At 39.8% G+C, this 26374-nt stretch overlaps 1 protein-coding gene across 1 annotated transcript; it reads right to left on the reverse strand.

Annotated features, from left to right (window-relative positions):
- Positions 1 to 6241: 6241 nt before the first annotated feature.
- On the reverse strand, positions 6242 to 11508 carry BMP15 (bone morphogenetic protein 15). Its single transcript, XM_060138100.1, has 2 exons — positions 11160 to 11508; positions 6242 to 7098 (listed from the first exon to the last, which is right to left on the reverse strand). Exons 1-2 carry the CDS (start codon positions 11485 to 11487, stop codon positions 6242 to 6244), a joined length of 1185 nt encoding a protein of 394 aa, XP_059994083.1. The 5' UTR covers positions 11488 to 11508.
- Between the last annotated feature and the right edge of the window lie 14866 nt (positions 11509 to 26374).

Below are 26374 nucleotides of genomic sequence, written 5' to 3' on the forward strand. Positions count from 1 at the left end.
TTAGCAATATGCATCATAGCTCATTTATTTTTATTGCTGAATAATATTACATTGTATACATGTACTAATTTGTTTATCCCATTTACCTATTAAAAGACATCTTGGTGGCTTCCAAGTTTTGGTAATTATGAATAAAGCTGCTGTAAACATTCACGTGCAGGTTTTTGTGTGGACATAACTTTTCAACTCATTTTAATAACAAGGAGTGTAGTTGCTGGATTGTATGGTGAGACTATGTTTAGAACTGTCAGACTGTCTTCCAAAGCATCTGTTCCATTTTGCATTCCTACCAGCAACTGGTGCTGTCAGCGTTTTGGGTTTTAATCATTCTAATAATTGTGCAGTGGCATCTTGTTGTTTTAATGACATATGATGTGGAACGTGTCTTCATATGCTTATTTGCCATATATATGCCTTCTTTGATGAGGTTTCTATTCATATATTTGGCCCATTTTATAATTTGGTTGTTTGTTTTCTTACTGTTGAATTTTAAGAGTTCTTTGCATGTTTTGAATACAAGTCCTTTATCTAATATGTGTTTTGAAAATATTTCCTTCTAGTCTGTGGCTTATCTTTACATTCTCAACAGTGCCTTTTGCAGAGCAGAATTTTTAATTTTAATGAAATCCAACTTATCAGCTTTTTCCTTCTTAGACTATACTTTTGCTGTTACATCTAAAAAGTTATCATCGGGGCATCAGACAGATTCAGGTTAGGATCCAACTACCCACTCATTTGCTATGCTTTATGACTTTGGGCAAGTCTCCAGAAACCTTCGTTTCCACAAATGTAAAGTGAGATGATACTTGTTCAAGCCAAGATGAAATAAAATGATAAAAAGCCCTAAAAGAGCAAAAAGTAAAATTAAGAAAGAAATAAAAGTCATCACCAAAGCAAAGTTTACCTATGTTATCTTCTAGAAGTTTTATAGTTTGTGTTTGACATTTACGTCTATGTTCCATTTCTAATTAAATTTTGTAACAGGTATAATGTCTTGGTACAGATTCATTGTTTTGCATGCGGTTGTCCAGTTATTCTAGCACCATTTGTTGAAAAGATTATTTGTTATCCATTTAATTGCCTTTGCAGCTTTGTCAAACATTAGTTGACTATATTTGTGTGGGTCTGTTTTGGGGTTCTCTATTCTATTCCATTAAATTACTTGTTTATTCTTTCACGAATAGCACACCGTGTTGATCAGTATAGCTTTAAAGTAAGTATTGAAGTTGGGGAACTATGAAAAACCACAGTTAACAAATTTATTGGTAAAAGACTGAATGTTTTCCCTCTAAGATCAGGAAAAAGAATGTCTGTTCTCACTACTTCTATTCAACATCGTATTGGAGGTTCTAGACAGGGTAATTAGACAAGAAATAAAGAAGAAATCCAGATTGAAAGAAGTTAAAACTATATATATTCACAGATGACATGATCTTGTATATAGAAAATTCTAAGAAATCCATACAAACTATTACAGCTAATAAATGAGTTTGGTAAGGTTGCAGAGTACTACTAGTTCAGTATACAAAAATAAATTGTATTTCTATATACTAGCAATTAATGGCCTGAAAAATTTAGAAAAAAATCCTTTAATAATAACATCAAAAAGAATTTGAAAACTAAGGAATGGATTTAAAGTGTAAGACATATACTGAAAAATGACAAAACTGTTGAAAAAATTAAAGATGTCCTAAATAAATGGAAAGACATCTCATTTTTACAGATCAGGAGGTAATAATATTAAGATGGCAATACTCCCCAAACTTATATATAGATTCATTTCAGTCTGTAATCAAAGAAACTCAGCTGGTATTTTTTTAGAAATTGAAAAGCTGATTCTAAAATTCATATGGAAATACAAGTGACCCAGAATAGCCTAAACAATCTTGGGAAAGAAGGAAACATTTGGAGGAATCACATTTCCCAATTTCAAAACTTACACAAAGCTACAGTTATCAAGACAGTGCTGTCTTGGCATAACAGACATATGGATCAATGAAACAAAACTGAGAGTCTAGAAATAAACTCTGATGGTCAATTTTCATCAAGAGTGCCAAGATAATTCGATGGGGAAAAAAATTAGTCTTTTCAACAAATGGTGCTCTGACTATTGGACATCAACATGCAAATTAATGAAGTTAGACCTTTACCTCACATAATATGCAAAAATTAACTACAATGGATTAAACACTTAAACGTTACAGCAAAAACTATAAAACACTCAGAAGAAGACATAGGTGTAAAGTCTCATGATCTTAAATTATTCAATGATTTTTTAGATGACACCACAAGCGTAAGAACAAAAGATAAAAACAGATAAATTGGATTTCTTCCAAATTAAAAACTTCTGTGTTTCAGAGGACACCATCAAGAAAGTTAAAAGACAATCCACAGAATCAGAGAAAATATTTGCAAATCATACATCTGATAAGAGACTAACATCCAGAACATATAAAGAACTTTTACAACTCAACAATATGAGAAAACCCAATTAAAAATTGGGCAAATGACTTGAATGGACATTTATCTTAAGAAGATATGCAAGTTGCAAATAAGCACATGAAAAGATGCTCAACATCATTAGTCATTAGGGAAATTCAATCAAAACCACAGCAAAATACCACTTTACCTCCACTAGTATGGCTAAAATAAAAAAGGCAGACAAAAGAAGTGTTGGTGAGGATGTAGAGAAATTGAAACCCTCAGACATTTCTGGATTGTAAGATGGTACAGCCACTTTGGAAAACAGTTTAACAGTCCCTCAAAATGTTAAACATGGACATACCATGATTCAGACTTAACACTCCTAAGTATATATGCCAGAGGATTGAAAATATATGTCCACACAAAAACTTCCACATGAACATTCTTGTCAGCATTATTCATAATAGCTGGAGTAGAAACAACTCAAGTGCCCATCAATTGATGAATGGATAAATAAAATGTGGTATATACTACAATGGAACTTTATACAGGAAAAAAAAAGGAATGAACAACACAGATGAACCTTGAAAGCATAATCCTTATTTGAAGACAGTCACAAAAAGCTAAATATTGCATGATTTGACTTGTATGAAAATCCATAATCTACAGAAAAAGAAAATGGATTAATTGTTGCCAGGGGCTGGGGTCAGTGAAATGGAGATTAACTGCTGCTAATGGGCATGGGGTTTCTCTTTGCGGTGAAATCAGTTGTAGTGTTTTTTGCACAAATCTGAATATACTAAAAACCACTGAATTGAACACTTAAAAACGGTGGCTTCTATAGTATACAAATTATATCTCAATAAACCATTCTTTTTTTAAGTGGGGCTAATAGCTCCTGCTTTATAGTGCTGTTGGGAGCATTAACTGAAGATGTTTGAAAACTTGCAAAATTAGGCACCCAAATATTTGGTGAAACTGAAGATAAATTTCACCTGCTTCCTAACTTTGCCCAGAATTGGACAAAATATACTACCTAGGTAAATGTAACAGAGCTCCAGGGTCAGAAGAAAGCTTAATCACCTGATCCTTTTGCACCGACACATTGAATGGAGTTCTGGCCTCTTCACTGGGGGAGCTGGGACAAGGTGGACTCTGCTCTGTGCTTTCCCTTTCTGGACCAAGTAACTATTTCTCCCCACCCACCTGGGAAGAATCCCATACACATACACTCCTTCACTAGCAAGCATGCCTCCATCCTCCCAGAGAAAGATTTGAGGTACAGATCTCTCACTTTGGACTTGAGAAAAAGTGCTGAGCTGAAAGAAATGTTTCAAAAGAAAAGAATCCATAACATCAGCCACAACTGATTCTGTCCTGCCAGTGTTTTCTTTGGGTATTCTGACAAGTCAGGGCTTAATGGATAAGGGGACCAATTAACCCTGAGCCCTCCATAAACAGATTAAGTTTCAGACATATTCAGGACTCAAGGGTAGGAGACCATGATTTCCTGAAACTTCCAAAGAACACTGAGATGCTGAATTCAGAATCTGGTCTGGTGACCAAGGTCTGTTTTCAGGCCTGTTAGGTATTCGTGCCTACCCCAGCTAGGCTGGGGAAATGACTGGCCTGGAAGCCCATATTTACATTCCCATTTTAACTCCCAACATATATAACAATTCCATGAACTGCCTTACTCAAGAACACAGCTGTCACATTCTATTGTAACCTGAATCACGATTTTGAAATAATGGGGCATAAGAATTCATCTTACTTTATATACAAAGTATATCTTGTATTGCATTTATTCCAATGGAAAATGAGATGTGAACATTGAAATAGTCCATGTTAGGAAGGATGCGTCCCTCACAAAAAAAATAGTGTGACTGTCCTATGTTTGTATCCATCAAGGACCTACTATGTGCCAGGCTCCAATAATATGAAAATGGATAAAACACAGTTGAAACTCTCAAAATGAGCTCCATCTTTTGGCAAAAAAGACAGTTACACTAGAGTGTGTTAAAGGAAAGCAAATAATGCTGTGAGCACAGAGAGGGAGATCCTACCTGAGTCTGGGGTATTATTGGGGCGTTGAGATGAAGAGAAATGCCTGAGCCCATTCCTAAAGATACAGTAAAGAAGATAGATGGACAAAAGGATGCTAAGGAATAGCTCCTCAGGCAGTAGAATAAAATTTGTATATTTATAGACATGTAAGATGTTTAGCTTAGCTGGAACCAATTTAAGGAGGTGGTAAAAATGAGTTAATCTACAATCGATAGGGGATAAAGAGATAGGGATTTACATTTGGCAAATATATGAAGCCACCCTAAATCAGTACCATTCCACTGATAATTACCATAAGACAAGTCAAGGAACAGTTGGGCAGGGGAAATGCCTTACTGGGCTTCCTCAGAGGGGCCCTTTGGTGAGGGCTGATTGCTAGCAGTGCTGCCTTAAGAGAGAACTTCATTGGAGCCTCCAGCCTCACCCTGGGGGATTAGGGTTGAGTTCCTGGCCATAGCTAAAGGGAACAAATGAAATAAATCCTTTCCACCCACTCTCTCCGAATCCCCAAAACATTCAAGATTTTCTTTAACAACAACAAATGATTTATTTGCAACACAGCCCAGTCCCCATCATTTCAATACAGCACAGGAGTAGGAAAGAGTCACACTGCAAGCATCATTTAGTTCAAGGCAGAGTTCCATGGCTCCCAATACAGCAAGCCCGTCTCCCCCAGAGACCCATGCCCGGAGCCCAGCTGAACACACGAACAGGCAAGCTCAGAATGAAGTCGGCCCCAGGCCTCATCACATTTCACCCTTCCCCCACAGCCCTTTTAAGCTTCCTAACTGCAGCCTTCTACCCCCTCCACTTCTAACCAGGCCAAGTCCCAGCCTCCTAGCCACCAGGGAGCTTTCTTTGTGGGATCATTATCAGGGGGTTAAGGGTTACCTAAAATGAGAAAATACCCTGTGAAATCTATTGTTCCATAGAAAGTTTAAAACGACTCCGCCATACATAATCCTAATCAGCAATGACAGCTCTTTATCTCTTCACTATAGACACAGGCGATTTTGAAGTGATTGTCATCTCAGCTCCATACACATTTCCCTACTGGCCTTATTAAAGACTGCTCTCCTCACCCTAGGGTGTAAAGGAAACCCAGGTATTTCCCCCAGGTTCAGAGCCTGAGAGGAAAAGCCCTGATGGCTTAGAAAAAGATTCCCTTCCTTCTGTTGCCCTCAAAAGATTTTTATGGAGATTATTGCCTAAAAGTTTTCTAGTCCATCTGAGAAACGGTTTTAGATTTAGAGGGAAATCCAAATACAGAAGCAGGCAGTCTTTCCGATATGGTACTAGTTTCTAGGATTCAGAAGGCAAGGAAGAGGAGTATAAAATCTCAAGTTGCTTTCTTCACCCCAAATCTTCTAGATCCTCAAAAGATGGACTCTAGGACGATTCTACCTTTCCCAGGACTTGGCGGTACAATTCCTAAAGTTCTACAATCATGGACTGGTGACGTTTGACAAAGTCACAATAAAGAAAAGACAAGAAAATAGAGAGGGCCTCTCCAAAGGAAGATCTTAAACATTAAGGGCTCTGACTAATGGTCAAAACATACTGATGTTTGATATCAGAACTATTTTTATAAAGTAAAGTAGGGGAAGAGACTTAAGTAACAACACTGAAGGCAAGGAATAGAACCTATAGATTGGGTAGAGCATCACTTGCAGCTTTAACATTAATATTAGTTTATTTTAAACCCTTTTCTAATTTCTCAGGCAAACCTGAGCTAGCTGTACTTTTGCTATCACCTGCACGTGCAGGACTGGGCAATCATATCCTCATATTCCTTGTACAGGATACTCCCATTTGCTTCAATCAGAAGAATGCTAATGGGAACATACTTATAAGGGACACAGGAGGGCTGAGGGACGCTCTGGTCCACCAGCTCATTGACAAGGTTCTGGATGATGGCATGATTGGGAGAATTGAGACCATAGTGTAGTACCCGAGGGCAGACTCCCTTACAATAGTTTGGAGTATAGAGATGGGGGGCAATGATCCAGTGATCCCAGCCCAGCTGCTGGAAGCTGACTTGGAAAGGGTGGAGGGAACACTGGTTACTTTCAGGCCCATCACGCTCCCTGGAGGGGCCAGGAACCTCAGATGCGATACTGCCTGCTTGACGAGCCCTCCGCAAGAGAAGAGAAGGATCTATTTCCGTAAACTCTTCCAGGCCTCTTGGGAGAAGTTTGGCCTTCTGAACACTCTGAGTGTCATTGAAATAGAGTAACAAGAAAGCAGTGTCCAAGGATGAAGTGCCATGCCACCGGAACTCAAGAACCTCACTACCTCTTGGCCGCTGACACAGGAAGCGGAGTCGTAGAACCCTGTGCCCCTTGTGATTCCAGAGATTTTGCCCAACATGTTGCGTGATATCCATCTCTGTCCAAGCTTCGGGCAGTAGGGAAGGCTTTGAGGAGCCACTTCCTGAAGAAGGAAAGTGATCGGTTGGGCTTTTCTGGACCCAGGGCTCCACATGGCAGGAGAGGTGGGAGTGAGCTAGGTGAAGTTGATGGCGGTAAACCACAGTGGCTCTGACTAGTTGGTATGCTACCCAGTTTGGTCTCAGAGGAAAGTCCAGGGTCTGTTTGTGCCAGGGGCCTGCATCAGTAAGAGGGAACAAGAGCAGAGCATTAGCTTCTTACCTCCTAGCCTGAGTCTCGCTCAAAAACCTGCTCAATGCAAACTGACAAGCAGCCCTAAAATGAATTCAAGATCATAATAATAGCTATCATCTATTGAGCACTTACTAATGTATTAGATGCTTTACATACATTAACTCTTGAATCTGCAAGAGCCTTATGAGATAGTTATTTTCCCCATTTTGTAGACAAGGAAATTGAAGCTCAGAGAAGCTATGCCAGAGGACGCACAGCCAGTGTGTTAGAATAAAGATTTGAGCCCGAGTATTTTTCCCTTAAGACAAATTGTGTCTAACTTTTAGATCACTCACAGCACCAGGCTGAGAAAAACACCTCAAATGCAGAATTGTGTATATATATTGTATGTATTATTAGCTGACTATTAAAGGTGACCAATAAGGAGGGTTATTGAGACATACATGAATAACAAATCCTCATGCTATATCACTATACAGATGCAGCTTTAGGGTGACAGTCCAATACTGGGGGCTATGGTCTGCCATCACTTCAAATCTGGGGCTGAGATGGCACAAAATAATTTTGTCTATCTACTCCTAGTGGGGGCAGGTATTTACCATTTCTGCCTTCTATTTGAATTTCTTCTTGAGCAGCTATTCCCTTCTTGGGCCATTTCCCCCTTAACCCTCAGTCTCTCCCTTTTCCATTCCTTACTGGAAATGATTCTTCATTTACCCCATTCATTGTAAATACCATTTTCAACAAGGCCCTGTTCATGTAAATATTTCGTTAGCTAAGAAGTCTACTTAGAAGCTATATGCCTTAGTGATTAAGAGTTTTAATCTAAACTGTGATGCTGACACCCAGTGGCCAAAGGGTTGGAAAGCTGGGCCTGCAGTGCTCTGACCTTCTGCGCCCTCTCCTGGCAAATGTCAAGAGCAACAATTACAAAAACCAAGCACAGCAAGAAAAAGCCTGTCATCTTCACACATCAGTAAACATTCCCATGTTAATTTACATATTATTCACCTAACCTTCCTTCTCCACTGAATCCAGGAGCCTGGAATTCTTCAGTAGGCCTGGGACGCTCAATATAGAAACTCTTTAATGTTTTGATGCATCAGGATTTTTTTTAATATTATGTATCTAAGTTTCAGGTGTAAAGCATCATAATTCAACATCTGTGTACACTACAGTGTTATCACAATCACAAGCCTAGTTACCATCATCTGTTACCACACAGTTGACTCCCTTCACCTATTTCACCCACTCACCCCCCACCCCCTTTCCCTGGTGGTAACCACTAATCTAATCTCTCTACCTGAGTTTGTTTTTATTTTTTGTTGTTCATTTGTTTTGTTTTTTTATATTCCACATATGAGTGAAATCACACATCAGGATTTTTTTTTAAGTTCATATTCCAACTCATGCTTAATACACCCTCTAGTTTGGGGCACTTAGATATCATTCAGACAAGGCCCAAGCCAGGCTTGTATTTGCTTTCTCAAATTACTCCATACTCCCATCCTACAATAATCTTTCCAAGAGACCCACGCATACATCTGCCCCACCCTGCCTGAAAAGGAATCCAAACCCAGCCTCTAACAGGCTGTCTGGTGAGGAACTGCCCTTTCCTTTCAGACCCTGACATCACATATTTCCTGAAGCAGGGTGGGGTTGCTAAGGATCAGAGCCAAGAAGGGTCTGCTCAGAACTTTTCAGGGAAATGGCTGACTCACACATCCTGTGTGATTGAACCTGGAATAGCTCTCCAGGCAAGCTCGATTCAGCTGGGTCATCTCCTGATGGAAAGATCAGGCCCAGCTCTCTTGTCATCCATTTCTGGATCCTTTCCAGAGTCCCTAGATGCCAGTATGTCCCACAGTCAGACCAGGGTACTGGCCTAATTCTAGGCATCTTCCTTTCTAGCCTCATATCATCTGTACAGAATTGATTTGTGCAGCTCCCAGTTGCACTTGGGAATGAAACCCAGATCCCTTGAAATGACCTGAGTCTCATATCCCATTGCTCTCCACAGTCTCACTAGGTTCCAACCATCCTGATCTTCCTTCTGTTCTTCAAGTCGGACAAGCTTCTTTCCACCCTTTAGGTCTTTGCACATGTTGTTCCCTCTGCCTAGATCAGACTTCTCCTTCTCGCTCCCCTTCTCATGCAGAGCTTCTTATCTTACAGACCTCAGCTCAAATATCACCTCTTCAAAGATGCCTTCCCTGACGATCCCATGCAAAGGGAAGATCTCTTTGCTATTCTCTATCAAAACCACCTATTTCATTCTTTGATAGCATTTACCACAATTTACAACTATCCGTGTTTACTTACTTGTCTCACCCATGAGAACCATGCCTATCTTGATCATATTCCCGCCACCTAGTACAATGTCTAGCACTTAGCATTTGCCAAATAAATATTTGTTGAGTAAATCTCCACCCACACCAAGTTATCTTCTTTTTCCTTAATCAGAATGCATTCCCCTCCTTGTATGCATTATCTCTTTACTCCTTACGCAAAAGTCCAGCTCAAATACCACCTCCTCATTGAGGCCTTCCAACTGTCTCACTGCTTCCCTCTCCTTGCACTAAGCAGCAACCTATTTCTTCTTTGGAGTCCCGGGAGCCCTACTGCTTATCCTTTTCAAAGCATTTGCCACACTCCACCACCACTGTGTGATTACTTATCTATCTATTCTACCATAGTGGGGGCTCCTGGAGGTCAGGGAAGCGGTTATTTGCCTCTTTATACCCAACCCAAACACAGTGCTTGGTGCTCAATTAAAATCTGTTAAGCAGTCAGCATAACAGGGTAATTAAAAGCACAGGCTATGGAGCCTGAAACCCTGGGTTAGAAACCCAGCTCTGTTAATTACTAGCTGTGTTACATTAAGCCTCAGTTTCTTCACCTATAAAATGGGTATGTTCATAGTACCTACCCTGTATGATAGTGAGGAGGATTAATGAAAATAATGTTTGCAAAGTACTTTGCCCAATGCCTGGCACATGGTAAGTTCACACTAAAGGTTAGTTTAGGGAAATGGTAGTTGTTTTACTTGGAGGGAAGGAGGATAAATCGTGTCTGTTGTAATCGCTGAGACTAGCAAAGGTGTCTGTTGTAATCGCTGAGACTAGCAAAGGCTTAAGATTGATCTCACCAGGTTCCCAAGATTTCCCTGAATGATGGCTTTCTGCATTTCACAGAGAGCCCCACACTGCAGGAGCCCACTGCTGCCCTGGAACAATGTCTAATGCAGATGTTTAAAGCAGAAGCAACCATAATGGGAACAAAGAAAACTCCAAAATACATTTGGTACCAAAAACCCGAAGTAGCAACCACAGTCTGAATAGAAAAACTGTTTGGTGTACAAGGATATCAGGGTACCACATTCAAACACAAGTAGTTACGGACAGACAGACTTGAACTCAAATCCTGTCTCTGCCACCCACTGTCCTTGTGACCTCTGCAAGTTATTTAACTTCTCTCTGTGTTTTACTTTTCTTATCTTTAAAAATTAGGCTAAGTGCTCCAGGACAGCTAATGAGAGTAGCTGTCATTAAGGATTAAATACGATAGCAGATGCTCACGGAGCCAGGTATACAGACTCTCAGATGTGAGCCTGTTTCTGTCCTTTCTGAGGCCTTGTAAATTTCCCCACTTCAGCATCCTGTACCCTTTGCCTTCTAAGAATAAAACAACACAAACAACCCTGCACAGGAATGTATATGACTATTTCTCAATTATAGCTTTCAGAGCTATAACAAGCATTAAGACTTTCTTTGAAAGGTAGGAGCTGACACATTGCTCAGTTGCCCTGGGGCCTGGGAGAGCTTCCTCAGGTAGGCCCCAAGGCAATCTGTTCTTAAATTGGGCCCCTGAAGGGAAGCAGGCTTGGAGCCAGCTTCTCCCAAGTTTGCCATCTTTTGAAAACCAAGCCTGAGAAAACCACCTTCCAGGCAATGAAGCCTGACAGTAAACTCGCAGATCCCCTTTTCTCTACACTCTTCTTCCCCATTTTTCTCCCCTCTAGGACAATATGGTATGATAACTCACCTCTGAGAGGTCTTGCTACATTACCCAACGGCCTCACCAGCCTCACCATGGTGGCCCCAATGGTGCGGTTCTCCCTAGGGTGCCCACTCTCATCAGCTGAATGCTGGTACAACTCCAGCATATACCTCAAGGGAGGCCCTGGGACCCGTGGCTTCCTCTGCTGCTTGCCAGGGGCTTCTTCTAGCAGTTCCTGAATCAGGGGCAAGGTAGGGGCCTCAGGCAGGAGGGCAACAGAAGGCTGCCCTACCTGTGTCATTTGGACCACGTGTTCCATAAAAAACACCAGTCCCCAAAGAAGAAGGATTCTAAGGATGCTCAGGAGGACCATCTTGAAAGGCTTGGTGTTCAGCAACACTTTCCAGCACAAGCCCAAAGGATGCCACTCTGACCCTTTCCTTTCACACAGGTAATAGCATCCAGGCTCCACTACCACAAAGGATAGGGCAAGAAAAAATGAAAGGCAGGCAGGCAGGTCCTATGTTGCTTCCTCTAGGAGGATCTCCTTGACCAAAAGGAGGTCTTCTAAATTGTCCTCTTTGCATCAAAACAAACAGAAACGCAGGAGGGACAAGGCAACATGCCCCTCCTGCTCTCCAGGGCCAGGAACAAGATAGCACTTAAAAGGAGAGGTCCATCCCAGGACCTGCTCCCTTACCTTATCCACTAGGATGAAAAGAAGCAACCCTATCCTGCTCCACTCCAGAGCTTTAAAGGCAGCCTCTTAATCAGTCCTTAAAGGGCCAGAGGCCTCCTGCTCCCATCCCACTTCCATGCAATACTTTTCCTAATGCAGCATTTCCCAAAATGTGGTCTACTAAGGACTTGCAGTGAGACTATCTGAGGTAATTGTTAAGAATTCAGGCTCCGGGGCCCAGCCCAAAACATGAACTCTCTGAGGATACGCTCCAGAAATCTGAATCTTAAATCCTCCAAGAAGTTCCCACTAAAATATGGGAACCTCTGTGTGAGTATGGCTGCTGGAGCTTGAAGAAGATACCTTAACAGTGGTTCTCAATCTTGACTCTACACTGAAATCACCTGGAGAGTTTTAACTATTATGGATTCCTGGGTACCATCCCCAAAGATTCTGTCTGATGTTGTGGGTCTGGGGTGTTACAAGGGCATCAGGATGTTTTAAAGCTCTGCAGGTGATTTTAATGCACAGCCAAGTTTGAGAACTCTGACTTAGAATTTTCTGGTTTCCCCATGGAAGGTGTTGAGATCCTGAGTGGGCTTCATCAGAGAAGCCTGGGGCAGTGGGAGATGAATCTGTGGAAGCTGGCTGGAAGCTGACCTAGCTTGGCTGGTTAATGGAGGCATCAGGGCTGAGCCAGTTAAGGCTACCCCACACCAGGATTCTTCAGAAAAATGGTAGGTGTTGTCCTGGCCCTGTCCAAGTAGAATCAGTTTGCTGGGGCTCTAAGGAGAAGGTGGGGCAGGAGGTCAAGATGTGGCTCTTGTGGAACAGGCATGGACTTTGTAAACAGACAGACCTGTGATTCTTTCTCTTATTAGCAGTCATTTAACCTCTCCAAAGCAAATCTCTTCGTTTCCCTGAGCCTCAGTCTCCTCACCTGTAAAATGGAGATAACATGTTTTATCTCAGCTTGTTGTGAGGATACAAGGAAATAATCTGTGTTAATTCCACAAAACCTAATTAGGCATATGATATATGGTTACATGATAGAAATTATTTGTTTCCTTCCTCTGTTTTTTCTAACATGGCCTTGGTCCCTGGCATGTATCGTAAAACAAAAGATATGGGCCCTCTAGTTCTGGACTCAAATCCCAAGTCAACAACCCATTAGCTGGTGACCTCAAGCAAGGTTACTCCCAGACTGAGTTTCTTCATTTGTACTGCTGGCTCCTACAGAGAGTTGTTGTGAGTGTTGTATTGTGTACATTTTTATTGTATACAATGACATACAAGTAAGAGATATAAGCAGAATGTTCACAATAGGCAAAACCTGAATGGCCAAAACATGAAAAGATGTAAAAGGAATCAGAAAAATGCAATTTAAAACCACATGTGCTTCCACATCCATTGAATTGGCAACATATTAAAAGTCTGATGCTATTAAATCCAGGTGAGGATGTAGAATGCAGGTAACTCTCTTACACTGCTGGTGGGAATGTGATTTGGTACAATTGTTTTATAGAGTGATCTGGCATTACCTCTACTGAGTTTGAAGATGTGCAATTCAGGTATTGCTACTATTGCTAGAACAGTAGCTTTTAGATATTTTGGTCTGTGATTCACAGGAATAAATATATTTTACATCAGACCCAATAGAAACACAAGCGCGCGCACACACACACACACACACACACACACAGGTATCTGAAGTAAACATTTCCTGCAACAATTTTTATCTTTCCAACATGTTGGGAGGGATAATATATCATAATGGGTAAGAACACAGCTCTGGATTCAGGATCCTAATTTCAAACTCCAGCTCTACCACTCATTAGCTTGACCTTGGGCAAGTTACTCAACTTCTCTGTGCCTCAGTTTCCTCATCTGTGAAATGGAAACCATAGCCTCTCTCTTCTTCAATTTTGTAATATATATGTAAAATGAGGTTAATCAAAAGACTTACTTCATAGGATTTTTGTGAGTATTTAATGAGTTAACACATGTACAGCACTTAAAAGAGTGCCTGGCACAAAGTAAGTACTAGACACAGGTTAATTATTACATTTCATGCAAGTTGTGCTCTCCAGAAAGCTGAGCTTACCCTGAAGTGCTAGTTCTGACCTCATATGAGCTGTGGAGAGGTGGCCCATAAGTTTCTCTGTCCTCCATGTCCACACCGCTTCTCCCTGCTTCCTTTCCCCCTTCTCTGCCTCCCGACATTCTCTTTGGCCCTTGACCTCTGTTACCAATTTAAACTTCCTATTTTCTATCCAACATAACTCAGTAAAAGAGCAAGTTATTAGGACAACTAGCAAAGGATCCATACAAGAGTTCCCAGCACAGTTTTCTTTGATGTTTCTGTGGTATTTGAGTGGGATTATATACGTCAAGAACATTTTTCTGCCATAGTAGTAAGATTTTGATACAGGATCAAAAGAAGTAAAAAGAGACAACATATTCACTGGAAATAACATGATTTGGGTTAGAATTCCTGGTTCTGCCATTTTTGTTTGTTGCTTAACCTCTCTGCATCTCAGCTTTCTTAACTGTAAATTTGGAATATTCTTTAGGGCTGTGGTGAGATTTAAATGAGATAATGTATACAAAGTATTAGCATATAGATACTCTTAAATAAATGTTAAAATTTATCATTAATAACCTATGATTTTAAACTGTATGTAAAGTGTAACTGACTGAAGGAAATATCTACTCAGCATCCTTCTAAAGTTCATCTGAATTTTTATTCCATCCCTCTACTCACCAGGGCTTCAGAAGACTCACCTGAATGAATAGTTCAGCTTTCTTATTTCAGAAGGAGATCCAAAAACTAACTCCATTCTTATCACCAGAATTGAAAGAAGCTGACTTGATTATTTCCTGGAAATGCCCCCTGGTGGGCCTGATGTATGCTACTGCCCCAAACCCCCAGAAGAGGGCACCAACTGTCTTTCCAGCCTTTATGGTTGGAGGGGTGGGGTGGAGTGGAGGGGCAGGTTATAGGTGATTGGAACAGGATCTACTAAATGATATTTACCAGGCCTTTCTGCTTTAGAAAAAGCCAGTATGTGAAAACACTAATTATTTAAATTGGACAGTTTAGGAGGTGATTATTGATATGACTAAAAGTGTTCTTGACACAACAAAATAGGTCACCACAAGTTGCTTTGAGCAGCAGGAAACCTTAATGCACACTGTGGGTTAACTTTTCAAACTATAATATGCTGGGCACACTGGTAAAAGGCATGAAATTTACAAAAGAATAGATTTTTATCCAATTTGGGGGAGCATGGGTATTGTTTAAAGTACATATGTACTTTAAACATCATCTTTTACATGATTATAATTTACATTTCCTTACAATTGTGTTCATTCAACAAATATCTAATAAGTACCTCCTATGTGGTTGTGTAAGGTGTTAAGGGTGCAGGCCTATTGCCAGACTGCCTGGGTTCAAATTCCAGCTCTACCACTTAACTAGCTTGGTAATTTTTGCAATTGACTTAACTTCTCTGTACCTCAGTTTCCTCATCTAATAACAAGGATAATAATAGCAATATTTCAGAAGACTGTCGTGAAGATTAAATGAGTCAATGCATATAATAAGCATATTATGTTCTAGATACTGTACTAGACTCTAGGAGTACAGAAATTAATAAGACAAGTTCTTGGTCTTTAACACTCCCAGTACTATGCTTGGCACTGCAGTAGGTTGGGGGACATCACGATCAAACAGTTTCTCTCTCAAGAAGATAACAACCTTGATAGAGACATAAAAGATAGGAAATATTTCCCATAACCATGATATTTCCTCTGATTACTCTTCTGAGTTCTTAAAATATGGACCTATTTTCTAGATGTTCTGTTAAAAAAATCATTTTCCTTAAAACAGAGAGTATGGTATATTTTATAGAAATATTTATTTGGCACTAGACTGTATCATTTTACATATTATATCTCATTTTATCTTCATATCAACTCTGTGAGTTAAGTACTATATTCCCATTTATAGGTAAAGAAGTTGAAAATCAGAAAAGGAAACTTGTCCAAGGTTGTACAGCTCACAAATGGTGGAATCCACTGGGATTTGGACCCAACTTAGAGGAAATTTCAGAGCCCCTCTCTTTGTATCTTGTAGGTTGCTATATAAGCTGCCAATGAACATTTAGCCCCTTAAGAAGACTCAGTTCCCCAATAAGATAATCCCACAAGGATTCCTGAGTACAGAATTTTAACTCTCATCATTGCTTATAGACCATAACATTCCCAGACAACTAGAAGACCAGGTTTTCTTTTAGCCAAGCAAGCAAGCAAGAGCTAAGTAAGAGCTAAGCATGATACACTCTGAAGTTCCTTTTGGCCTCAGAGACACCTGCTGTCTTTGGAGCTTTTGGTCATTTTTGGGTAATCAAGTCATCAGTAATCATTGACCGTATTCCCATTCTATGGCCTCCCTCTGTTTGATCCCAGTAGCTACTTGTATTTCTTTAATTTGATAATAAAGCAAATGACTAGGTAACTGACTTCCCACATTAAAGGTAGGGAGACTGTGCTTCCCCTGAAAGACCTACAGAGACTGGTTGCATACGTATCACTCCATCTTCTATTGTATGTCAGCTTCGCAGGGATTGGCATGGCTGAATACAAATGGATCCTGGGCCACAACAACTCAGTACAAGGAAGACATAATTTGTAAATGATATGACCAATAGCGGTTAATGTCCAAAATATATAAGCAGCTCATACTCATCAAAAGTATTAAAATATCAAAAAACCCAGACAACCTTATTTAAAAGATGAGCAAAAGACCTGAATAGGCATTTTCCCAAAGAAGACATACAGGTGGTCAACAGGCACATGAAAAAATGCTCAACATCGCTAACCATCAGAGAAATGCAAATCAATACCACAATGAGATATCACTTCATACCTGTGAAAATGGCTATCATCAGAAAGAACACAAATAGGTTGCTTCCATGTCCTGGCTATTGTAAATAGAGCTGCAATGAACATTTTGGTGCATGACTCTTTTGAATTATGGTTTTCTCAGGGTATATGCCCAGGAGTGGGATTGCTGGGTCGTATGGTAGTTCTATTTTTAGTTTTCGAAGAAACCACCATACTGTTCTCCATAGTGGCTGTATCAATTTACATTCCCACCAACAGTGCAAGAGGATTCCCTTTTCTCCACACCCTCTCCAGCATTTATTGTTTGTAGATATTTTGATGATGGCCATTCTGACCCGTGTGAGATGATATCTCATTGTAGTTTTGATTTGCATTTCTCTAATGATTAATGATGTTGAGCATTCTTTCATGTGTTTGTTGGCAGTCTGTATATCTTCTTTGGAGAAATGTCTATTTAGGTCTTCTGACCATTTTTTGATTGGGTTGTTTGTTTTTTTGATATTGAGCTGCAAGGGCTGCTTGTAGATTTTGGAGATTAAACCTTTGTCCATTGCTTCATAGCAAATATTTTCTCCCATTCTGAGGGTTGTCTTTTCATCTTGTTTATGGTTTCCTTTGCTGTGCAAAACTTTTAAGTTTCATTAGGTCCCATTTGTTTATTTTTGTCTTTTTTCCATTTCTCTAGGAGGTGGGTCAAAAAGGATGAATGGATAAAGAAGATGTGGCACATATATACAATGGAATATTACTCAGCCATAAAAAATGAAATTGAATTATTTGTAGTGAGGTGGATGGACCTAGAGTCTGTCATACAGAGTGAAGTAAGTCAGAAAGATAAAAACAAATACCGTATGCTAACACATACATATGGAATCTAAAAAAAAATGGTCATGAAGAACCTAGGGGCAAGACAATAATAAAGACACAGACCTACTAGAGAATGGACGTGAGGATACAGGGAGGGGGAAGGGTCAGCTGGGACAGAGTAAGAGAGTGGCATGGACATATATACACTACCAAACGTAAAATAGATAGCTAGTGGAAAGCAGCCACATAGCACAGGGAGATCAGCTCACTGGTTTGTGACCACCTAGAGGAGTGGGATAGGGAGGGTGGGAGGGAGAGAGACACAAGAGGGAAGAGACATGGGGACATATGTATATGTATAACTGATTCACTTTGTTATAAAGCAGAAACTAACACACCATTGTAAAGCAATTATACTCCAATAAAGATGTTAAGAAAAAAGATGTTAAAAAACAAAAAAGAAAGGAAGAACACAAATAACAAATGTTGGCAAGGATGTGAAGAAAAGGGAACCTTTGTACACTGTTAATGGGAGTGTAAATTGGTGCAGCCACTATTGGTGCACCCAGACTCCTCAGAATGACAAGCAAGGCCCTTTCTGATCTGACCTGTAACTATTTCTCAGGTCTCGTCTATATTCACATGCACATTTGCATCCTACACTTCATTTAAGCTCAAGAACTTACAGTTCTTGGAATCAGGCAAGCTCCCCCTAAATCCCCCCATCTTTTCTCATGCTATTCCCCTTGCCTATAATGCCTTCAGCTGAGGTGCTCAACAAAAATTGTTAAATAAATGAATAAGTGAATGAGTGAATGAATCTGTTTATCTGTTTCCTTGGCCGTTTTTGAGAGCGGCTACATGGCTGTGCATGATCATGAGTGGGGTATTTATTTGGGGAAGTTGGAGGATATTTAAATGGTAGGATTTCAGGGAATCATTGAGATCCTCACTGCATTAAACCATCACTCCTGTTAGCTTATCACTGGACCTTATCCCATGAGCTTTATTTCCCTGAACAAAGGCTTAGTGTTACTGGAAGTCTCTGATGGAGGGAGGAGTGCTAAAAAAGAAAGAGGGGGCCAGACAGAGAAATTGGAAGTGGGACGCAGCTGATGGGAAAAGCTAACAGTACCACTTTGCCCAGAACAGATGATGTTGTGATGACACTGGAGCAGAAACAAGCCAATCTGAAATATAACAAAGTGCAAGGGGAAAAAATTGACTTAGAGCCTAAAATATACTGTGGGCAGTTTTAATCATCCTGTTGTTGACCTAAAAGTCAGATTAAAATCACGTATACTCCTAATCCCACATACCTAAGGTAGAGAACTAAGTGGAATGCAGCAGGGTTTTGGGCCATTTCCAGAGATAGATCATTTTCAGTAGAGCCCTTTGGGCTTGAGAAGGAACGGCATGGAGCATGGGTGGGTTAGGATCCCCTAGCAAAGCCAAGTCCATTAGACAAACAGCTCTAAAAAACCACAGGCTTTCCATAGTCCCTGTGGAGGGACAGGAGAGGCCTGGATCGCAGATATCAAAAACCTGGTGAAAGACCAAGATATGTCCTCTTCTGGCCACTTTCAGGCCTATCCAAAAGAAAATCAAACTCATTTAGTCTACTAGGCTTTTCTGGGATGGCTAGGGTTGATGTTTATGGGAGTCCAGTATCCCAGGTCAAAAGATTTCTACCCTTTTCCTAGAGCCTGGACTGGAATTGTAGGTGAGAAATGAGAGAATCAAATCAAGCTCCATTGTACTTTCCCTCTATACTCTGCTCCCTGTCAACTACTAAGCATAACTTCCTTCCATTGGTGAATTTTATTAGTTCTTTGAAGAAACAGGAAATTGGAGAATTGAATAGGAGATAACACTTGGGAAAACATAGGATACAAACGAGCATTCTGGGCCTGGTTAAATAAAGGTCCCATAGAAGTTGTCCCATAGAGGGGTAGTGGAAAGAATACAGACCTTGGACTTATTTTGTTCAAATTCCCCTTTGCCAACTTATTAGGTACATAATCTTAGAAAAGCCCCTCATTGAGCCTCAGTTTCTCACCTGTAAAATCAAACCAATAGTACCAACTTTGCCCATATGAAGGTTGAATGCCTGGCACCTAGGTTGTAGTCAATCAATGTTAGTTAATTTTCCCCTATTTGTGGAAAATCGTGGAGTGGTAGGTGAATTTGGTCCTGAGAGACAAGAATTTTGAAATCCTGAAGTCTGGGTTGAGCAGAAAGGGCTTGGCTAAGCACTCAGGTCTTATAGATTTGGTATGTAGAGGGGAAGGTCATTGGATGGATGAAGTACAACTCTAGCTGGGAACTATTGTCTGGGTACTTTCTATATGGGTAAGCTGAGTTTGGGGGGTAATATGTAAGTGGATGATGTAATAGGGCCTGTGATGCCATAAAATCTGGGCTTCTCATCCTGTCTGGCTCAGCTTTGCACTTGTTATCTTGCATAAGCCACTATGTTTTCCCAATTCTAATCACTTTCTCTCCCCTCCTGCCCTCACTCCCATAGTCAAATCAAGATATTATACACAGTAATTATTATTTACAAACTATGAAGCTCTGAATTCTCTGTGGAGAAGGATAAAGGAGAAAGGAAGGTAAAAACTGAAAGAGAACAGAAAAAGAGAGAGAGAGGCAGGGTGTCATCAGTGGGAGAAGGACGTTTAGAGAGGTGCTCTGGAAAGATGTTTTGCATAAGAAGGAATATGGTTTGGCATTTAACATATGGAATTTGAGACCAGAAGTCGTAACTATCTCTTCATCAAGAGTGGAATTTGATTGATTCGCCCAATTGAAGGGCCTTGCTTTGAGCCATGTAAGATAGAGTTTGAGAACATGAATTTATATTGTATGACATGTACATTTTTACAGGATTGGTAAGGGTTTGTGGTGTGAGTAGAGGTGGGGAGGACTGGAAAATAATATTTGCCATGCAATCAATTGGGTGAATTTTAAAAATTGCTCAATCACTTATGTAAGGAACTCTACAAGTAGCTATATTAAACAAGCTTGTCTCTCAATGTTTCTACTCCCTAGAGATATATTTCCGTCTCTTTCCCTCCTTTTGCCATCAAACTTCTAGCTTCATAATACATAATTGTATACTGACTTCCGGTCCTGCTATTCAACCAATACTATTATCTCAGATGTTTCAACAATCTTCACATAGTGTAAATCTCTGTCCTCCTTTTTTGTGATCCTCTAACGCTGCTGATTTCTTCCTCTTTGAAATTATTTTTTCTTCCCCCTAGGCTTCCATGAGCCAGCACACATCAGGTTCTCTTATTATCTTTCTGACAGCTCTTTCTTTGCCTCTCAAGGCTCCATTTTTCCTCTGGCCCACTCAGAGTAGATTTTCCTCATGATTCTCTTCCCAACTCTCTTCTCTTTCTGCAGATTCTTTCTTTGCCATCACATTCCCACAACATCAGCTATCCTCTCTGAGTGATTTTGATCTCCTTATTTCAATCTCAAGCTCCAGTTAGTATTTCTAATTGCCAGCTGGGCACCTCTGCCTGAATTTCCTGCTGTCATATGCTACTCTTGTCCTAACAACACATATCTACTTTCCCAAGCCAGTTCTCCATCATGTATTCCCTTCTCTTATTGCACTACCACTTTCTCTGCCAAAAAAAACCCCAGTCATCCTTGAATCGTTTCTCTCCTTCACGCTTCATATTTGGTCCCCAGATCCTATTGATTCTACCCCTCAAAAGTATCTTCTCCCCCAAGAAATTACAATAACCTCTTTATACATTTCATTACTGTTACAACAACTCATTTCTTCAACAAACATATATTGAGTCAATTACAGGGTGCTGGGCACTGGGTATACCACTGTGTATCTGACCTCAAGGAACATGCAGTCCTGTAGGGAAGGCAGACAACTAGAAAGGAAATAAACATACAGAGATAAGTGTCAGAATAGATGTAAATATAGGAAACTGTGGGACACAGAAGGACAGTTCCTAAGCCATATTGCAGGGTTAAGGAAAGCTTCACAGAGAAGTATAAGAGTTTATCTGGCACAGGAGGATTAATGGAACATTCTAAGCAGAGGGGTAAGCACAAGCAAAAGCATGGGAGAGAGAGCACACTTTTGGGAAATATAACTTATTAGAGATGACTAGAGTGCAGGAAGAGAAGTGGGGCAGGACACTAGACTGATTGGCAGGGGTCAGATCATGAAAGGTCTAATATCCCTGCTGAGGAGTTTAGAGAGTTTGGGAAACTCAAAATATTTTAATCAAGAGAAGAACAATATCTGTTTTGTACTTGAAGTTTGTCCTGGCAGTAGTGTGGAGGCTGAATTGGATGAAGGCAATTCCAATGAAAATCCTAATAATAATAATTAGAATCCATAAAAATACAATTGGAAAAGTAAACGGCAAAATAATTAAGAAAGTTGTACGAAGGGCCAAGTAATAAGCATGAAGGAGGGTGGGCACTAGTAAAATATTCCCATGGTTAAACCCACTGTGATGGCTAATTTTGTGTTAACTTGGTTGAGCCAAGGGATACCCAGACATTTGGTCAAACATTATTCTAGGTGTGTTTGTGAGGGTATTTCTGGATAAGATTAACATTTGACTTGGTAGACTGAGTAAAGCAGATTGTTTTCCCTAATATGGGTTGGCCCCATCCAATCTGTTGAAGGCCTGAATAGAACAAAAACTTTGACTATTCTGTGAATAAGAGGGAACTCTTCATGCCTGAGTGCTTGAGCTAGGACATAGGTCTTTTCCTGCCTTTGGACTGTAATTGAAAAATCAGTTCTTTTGGTGTCTTGAGCCTGCTGGCTCTCAAACTGGAACTTACACCATTGGCTCGCCTGGTTCTCAGACCTTTGGACCTGGACTGGAACTACACCATCAGCTCTCCTGGGTCTCCAGCTTGCCTACTGCAGACCTTGGGATATCTCAGCCTCCACAAGCATGTGAGCCAATTCCTTATAATAAATTATATATAAATATAAATATCCTGTTAGTTCTGTTTCTCTGGAGAATGCTGATTAATACAGATTTTGGTAACTAGAAGTAGGGTGCTGATATAACAAGTACCTAAGAATGTGGAAGTGGCTTCAAAATTGGGTAATGGGTAGAGGCTGGAAGAGTTTTGAGGTACATAATAGAAATATGGATATTAAAGGTGATTCTGGTGAGATCTCAGACAGAAATGAAGAATAAGTTATTGGAAACTGGAGGAAAGGTGATCTTGTTATAATGTGGCAGTGAACTTGGCTGAATTGTGTTCTAGTGTTTTGTGGAAGGTAGAAGTTGAGAGTGATGAAATTGAATATTTAGCCGAGGAGATATCTAAGCAAAGTATTGAAGATGCAGCTTGGGTCCTCCTTACTTTTTATAGTAAAATGTGAGAGAAAAGAGATGAATTTAAGAAGGAATTGTTAGGTAAAAAGGAAGCAGAACTTGGAGATTTTGAAAATTCTTAGTCTAGCCATATTGCAAAAAAACCGAGAAAGCTTGTTCTGAAGAGAACATAAAGGGTGTGGCTGAACAATCATTTGATAAGGAGATCATGGGTGCAACTCATAAATTTGATCAGCCATCTCAGCAGAAGCTAGGAATAGAGATGGGATTACACCAACAGAAACACTGCCAGTTGGGCCTAAAGAGGACAGAAAAAATGAAATGAAGGAAGGCTGTCAGACTTCCTAGGTCTCACAGGACCAGCCCGTAGGACCATTTGGCTGCAAACACGCACTATTCAAAAAAAGGGAAAAATGGCCCTGAAGGTGATTCAGAGACCATCAGGGCTTCCTCCTTGGTTTCAGAGTATCGTTGTCCCCTCAGTGTCAGCAAGCCAGATGGCCCTCAACTAGAGCTGTGGGGAAAGGGCTGCCTGGAGCCTTTTGTGTGGGACTGCCACCTCTGTGGGTCCAGAAGGCAGGATATCAAGCCAAAGAGGATTATTTTTGAAACTTAACATTTAATGGAATTTGCCTTGCTAGGTATGGACTTGCTTGAAACCCTTCACTCCTTCCTTCTTTCCTATTTCTATCTTTTGGAGTGGGATTTTCTATCCTATGCCTGTTCCATCACTGTATTTGGGAAGCATGTAACTTGCCTGGTTTCACAGGTTCACAGCTGGAGAGGAATTTTGCCTCAGGATCAATTGTACCTCAAGTCTCATCCATATCTTATTTAGATGATATTTAGATGAGACTTTGGACTTTTGACATTAGAGTGATGCTGGAACGTATTAAGTCTTTGGGGGCTATTGGGGTGGAATGAATGTATTGTGCGTGCAATAAGGACAGAAATTTGGGGGGGCAAGGGACAGAATGCCATGAACTGATTTGTGTCCCCCTAGGTTCATATATGGAAGCCCTAATCCCCTGTGTGACTGTATTGGAGATAGAATCTTTAAGGAGATGATTAAGGCAACATGAGGTCGTAAGTGTGAGGCCCTGATCTGATAGAATTGGTATCCTTAGAAAAGAGGCTGAATCACCAGAGATTTCTCTCTCCACTATGCAAGGACACTGTGAGAAGGCTGCTGTCTGCAGCTCAGGAAGAGAGCTCTCACCAGAAACTGAACTCTGCCAGAACCTTGATCTTTGACTTTTCTGTCTCCAGAACCATAAGAAAATATATTGCTGTTGTTTAAGCCACCCTGTTTATGGTATTTTGTTATAGCAGAGTGAGCAGACTAAGATACCCACAGACTCTTCTGCATTGCTAGTTCAAGTCCCAGCTTTATCATTTACTGACTGAATGAACTTGGAGAACTGACTTGGCTTTCCTGTGTTTTAGTTTCTTTATCTCTAACACATAGTTTCATGTTTCTGCACAGTTTTCATAACTATCATTTAAAATTTGAATAGCCTTTACCGTGTTGTTGAGTTTTAGGTGTTTTCTGTATTCTTACTATTATAAAAAATATTCATACATTTAGCTTTTTTGTTTTCTATTGAGTTTTCCCCATAGGATTGACTCTCAGGAGTAAAATTACTAGGTCAAAAAATATTTTTATTGCTGCAGATGCATATTACCAAATTGCTTTCCAAAAGGACCAAACCATTATGGACCGATTTAATAGATATAAAAAACTTCCTATTTATTATTTCACTTCACATTTCCTTTGTTATTAGTGACCTTGAACTTGCCCCCAAATGTTTGTTTACTCTTTATATTTCTTATTTTGTGAATTATCTTCATGTTTTTTGTCTATTTATCTAGTACATTCTCAATACCCCTATACATGTAGGTATTAATCTTTTTCTATCATATTTTATGTACATATTTCCTTAACTATTTCTTCCTTACTTTTTAGATTTGTTCCATTTCTCTAAACAGAAGATTTAAAATATATAGTAAATTCTACTGAGCTCTAACTTTATAATTTTTAAAAACAGAATTAAAACGCTAAAATAATTCCAAAGGACATCTAAAAATTATTCCAATCCTCCTTTTTCAAAGTTTCTTATGATTGAGTTTTAAAATGTATTCTTTAATCTACCTTGAATTTATCTTTGTGTACATCATAAGGCTTAAATCTAAATATTCTTTTCCTGATTGTTAAATAATAAATCTAATATCAATAATTAAATATCCTTTCCACACCCCCATTGGTATATATTTTTTACTTCATTGTATAGGCAATTATGTTAATAATAATTAATATAATAATAATTATATATATTTATGGTCTAGTGATCTGTATTTGGCTAAGAACCACTATATTTGCACTATGGTTACTTTATTTTTTCATTCCAATATTATTTATTTAATTTTGATAGTTCTCATATGGTTATTATTTTTTTAACATCTTTATTGGAGTATAATTGATTTACAATGGTGTGTTAGTTTCTGCTGTATAACAAAGTGAATCAGCTATACATATTTCCCCATATCTCCTCCATCTTGCAGCTCACTCCCACCCTCCCTATCTCACCCCTCTATGTGGACACAAAGCACTGAGCTGCTCTCTCTGTGCTATGCGGCTGCTTCCCACTAGCTATCTATTTTACGTTTAGTAGTGTATATATATTTTTGCCACTCTCTCACTTCGTCCCAGCTTAACCTTCCCCTTCCTCGCATCCTCAAGTCCATCCTCTATGTCTGCATCTTTACTCCTGTCCTTCCACTAGGTTCTTCAGAACTTTTTTTTTTTTAGATTCCATATATATGTGTTAGCATACGGTATTTGTTTTCCTCTTTCTGACTTAATTCACTCAGTATGACAGACTCTAGGTCCATCCACCTCACTACAAATAACTCAATTTCGTTTCTTTTTATGGCCGAGTAATAATCCATTCTATATATGTGCCAAATTTTCTTTATCCATTCATCTGTTGATGGACACTAAGGTTCTTCCATGTCCTGGCTATTGTAAATAGAGCTTCAATGAACATTGTGGTACATGACTCTTTTCGAATTCTGGTTTTCTCAGGGTATATGCCCGGTAGTGGGATTGGTGGGTCGTGTGGTAGTTCTATTTTTACTTTTTTGAGGAACCTCCATACTGTTCTCCATACTGTTATCCATAGTGGTTGTATCAGTTTACATTCCCACCAACAGTGCAAGAGGGTTCCCTTTCCTCCACACACTCTCCATCATTTATTGTTTGTAGATATTTTGCTGATGGCCATTCTGACCGGTGTGAGGTGATACCTCATTGTAGTTTTGATTTGCATTTCTCTAATGTTTAGTGATGTTGAGCATCCTTTCATGTGTTTGTTGACAGTCTGTATGTCTTCTTTGGAGAAATGTCTATTTAGGTCTTCTGCCCACTTTTGGATTGGGTTGATTGTTTTTTTGATATTGAGCTGTATGAGCTGCTTGTATATTTTGGAGATTAATCCTTTGTCAGTTTCTTCATAGACAAC

This window comes from Lagenorhynchus albirostris, chromosome X (assembly GCF_949774975.1).
Source record: "Lagenorhynchus albirostris chromosome X, mLagAlb1.1, whole genome shotgun sequence".
NCBI lineage: Eukaryota > Metazoa > Chordata > Mammalia > Artiodactyla > Delphinidae > Lagenorhynchus > Lagenorhynchus albirostris.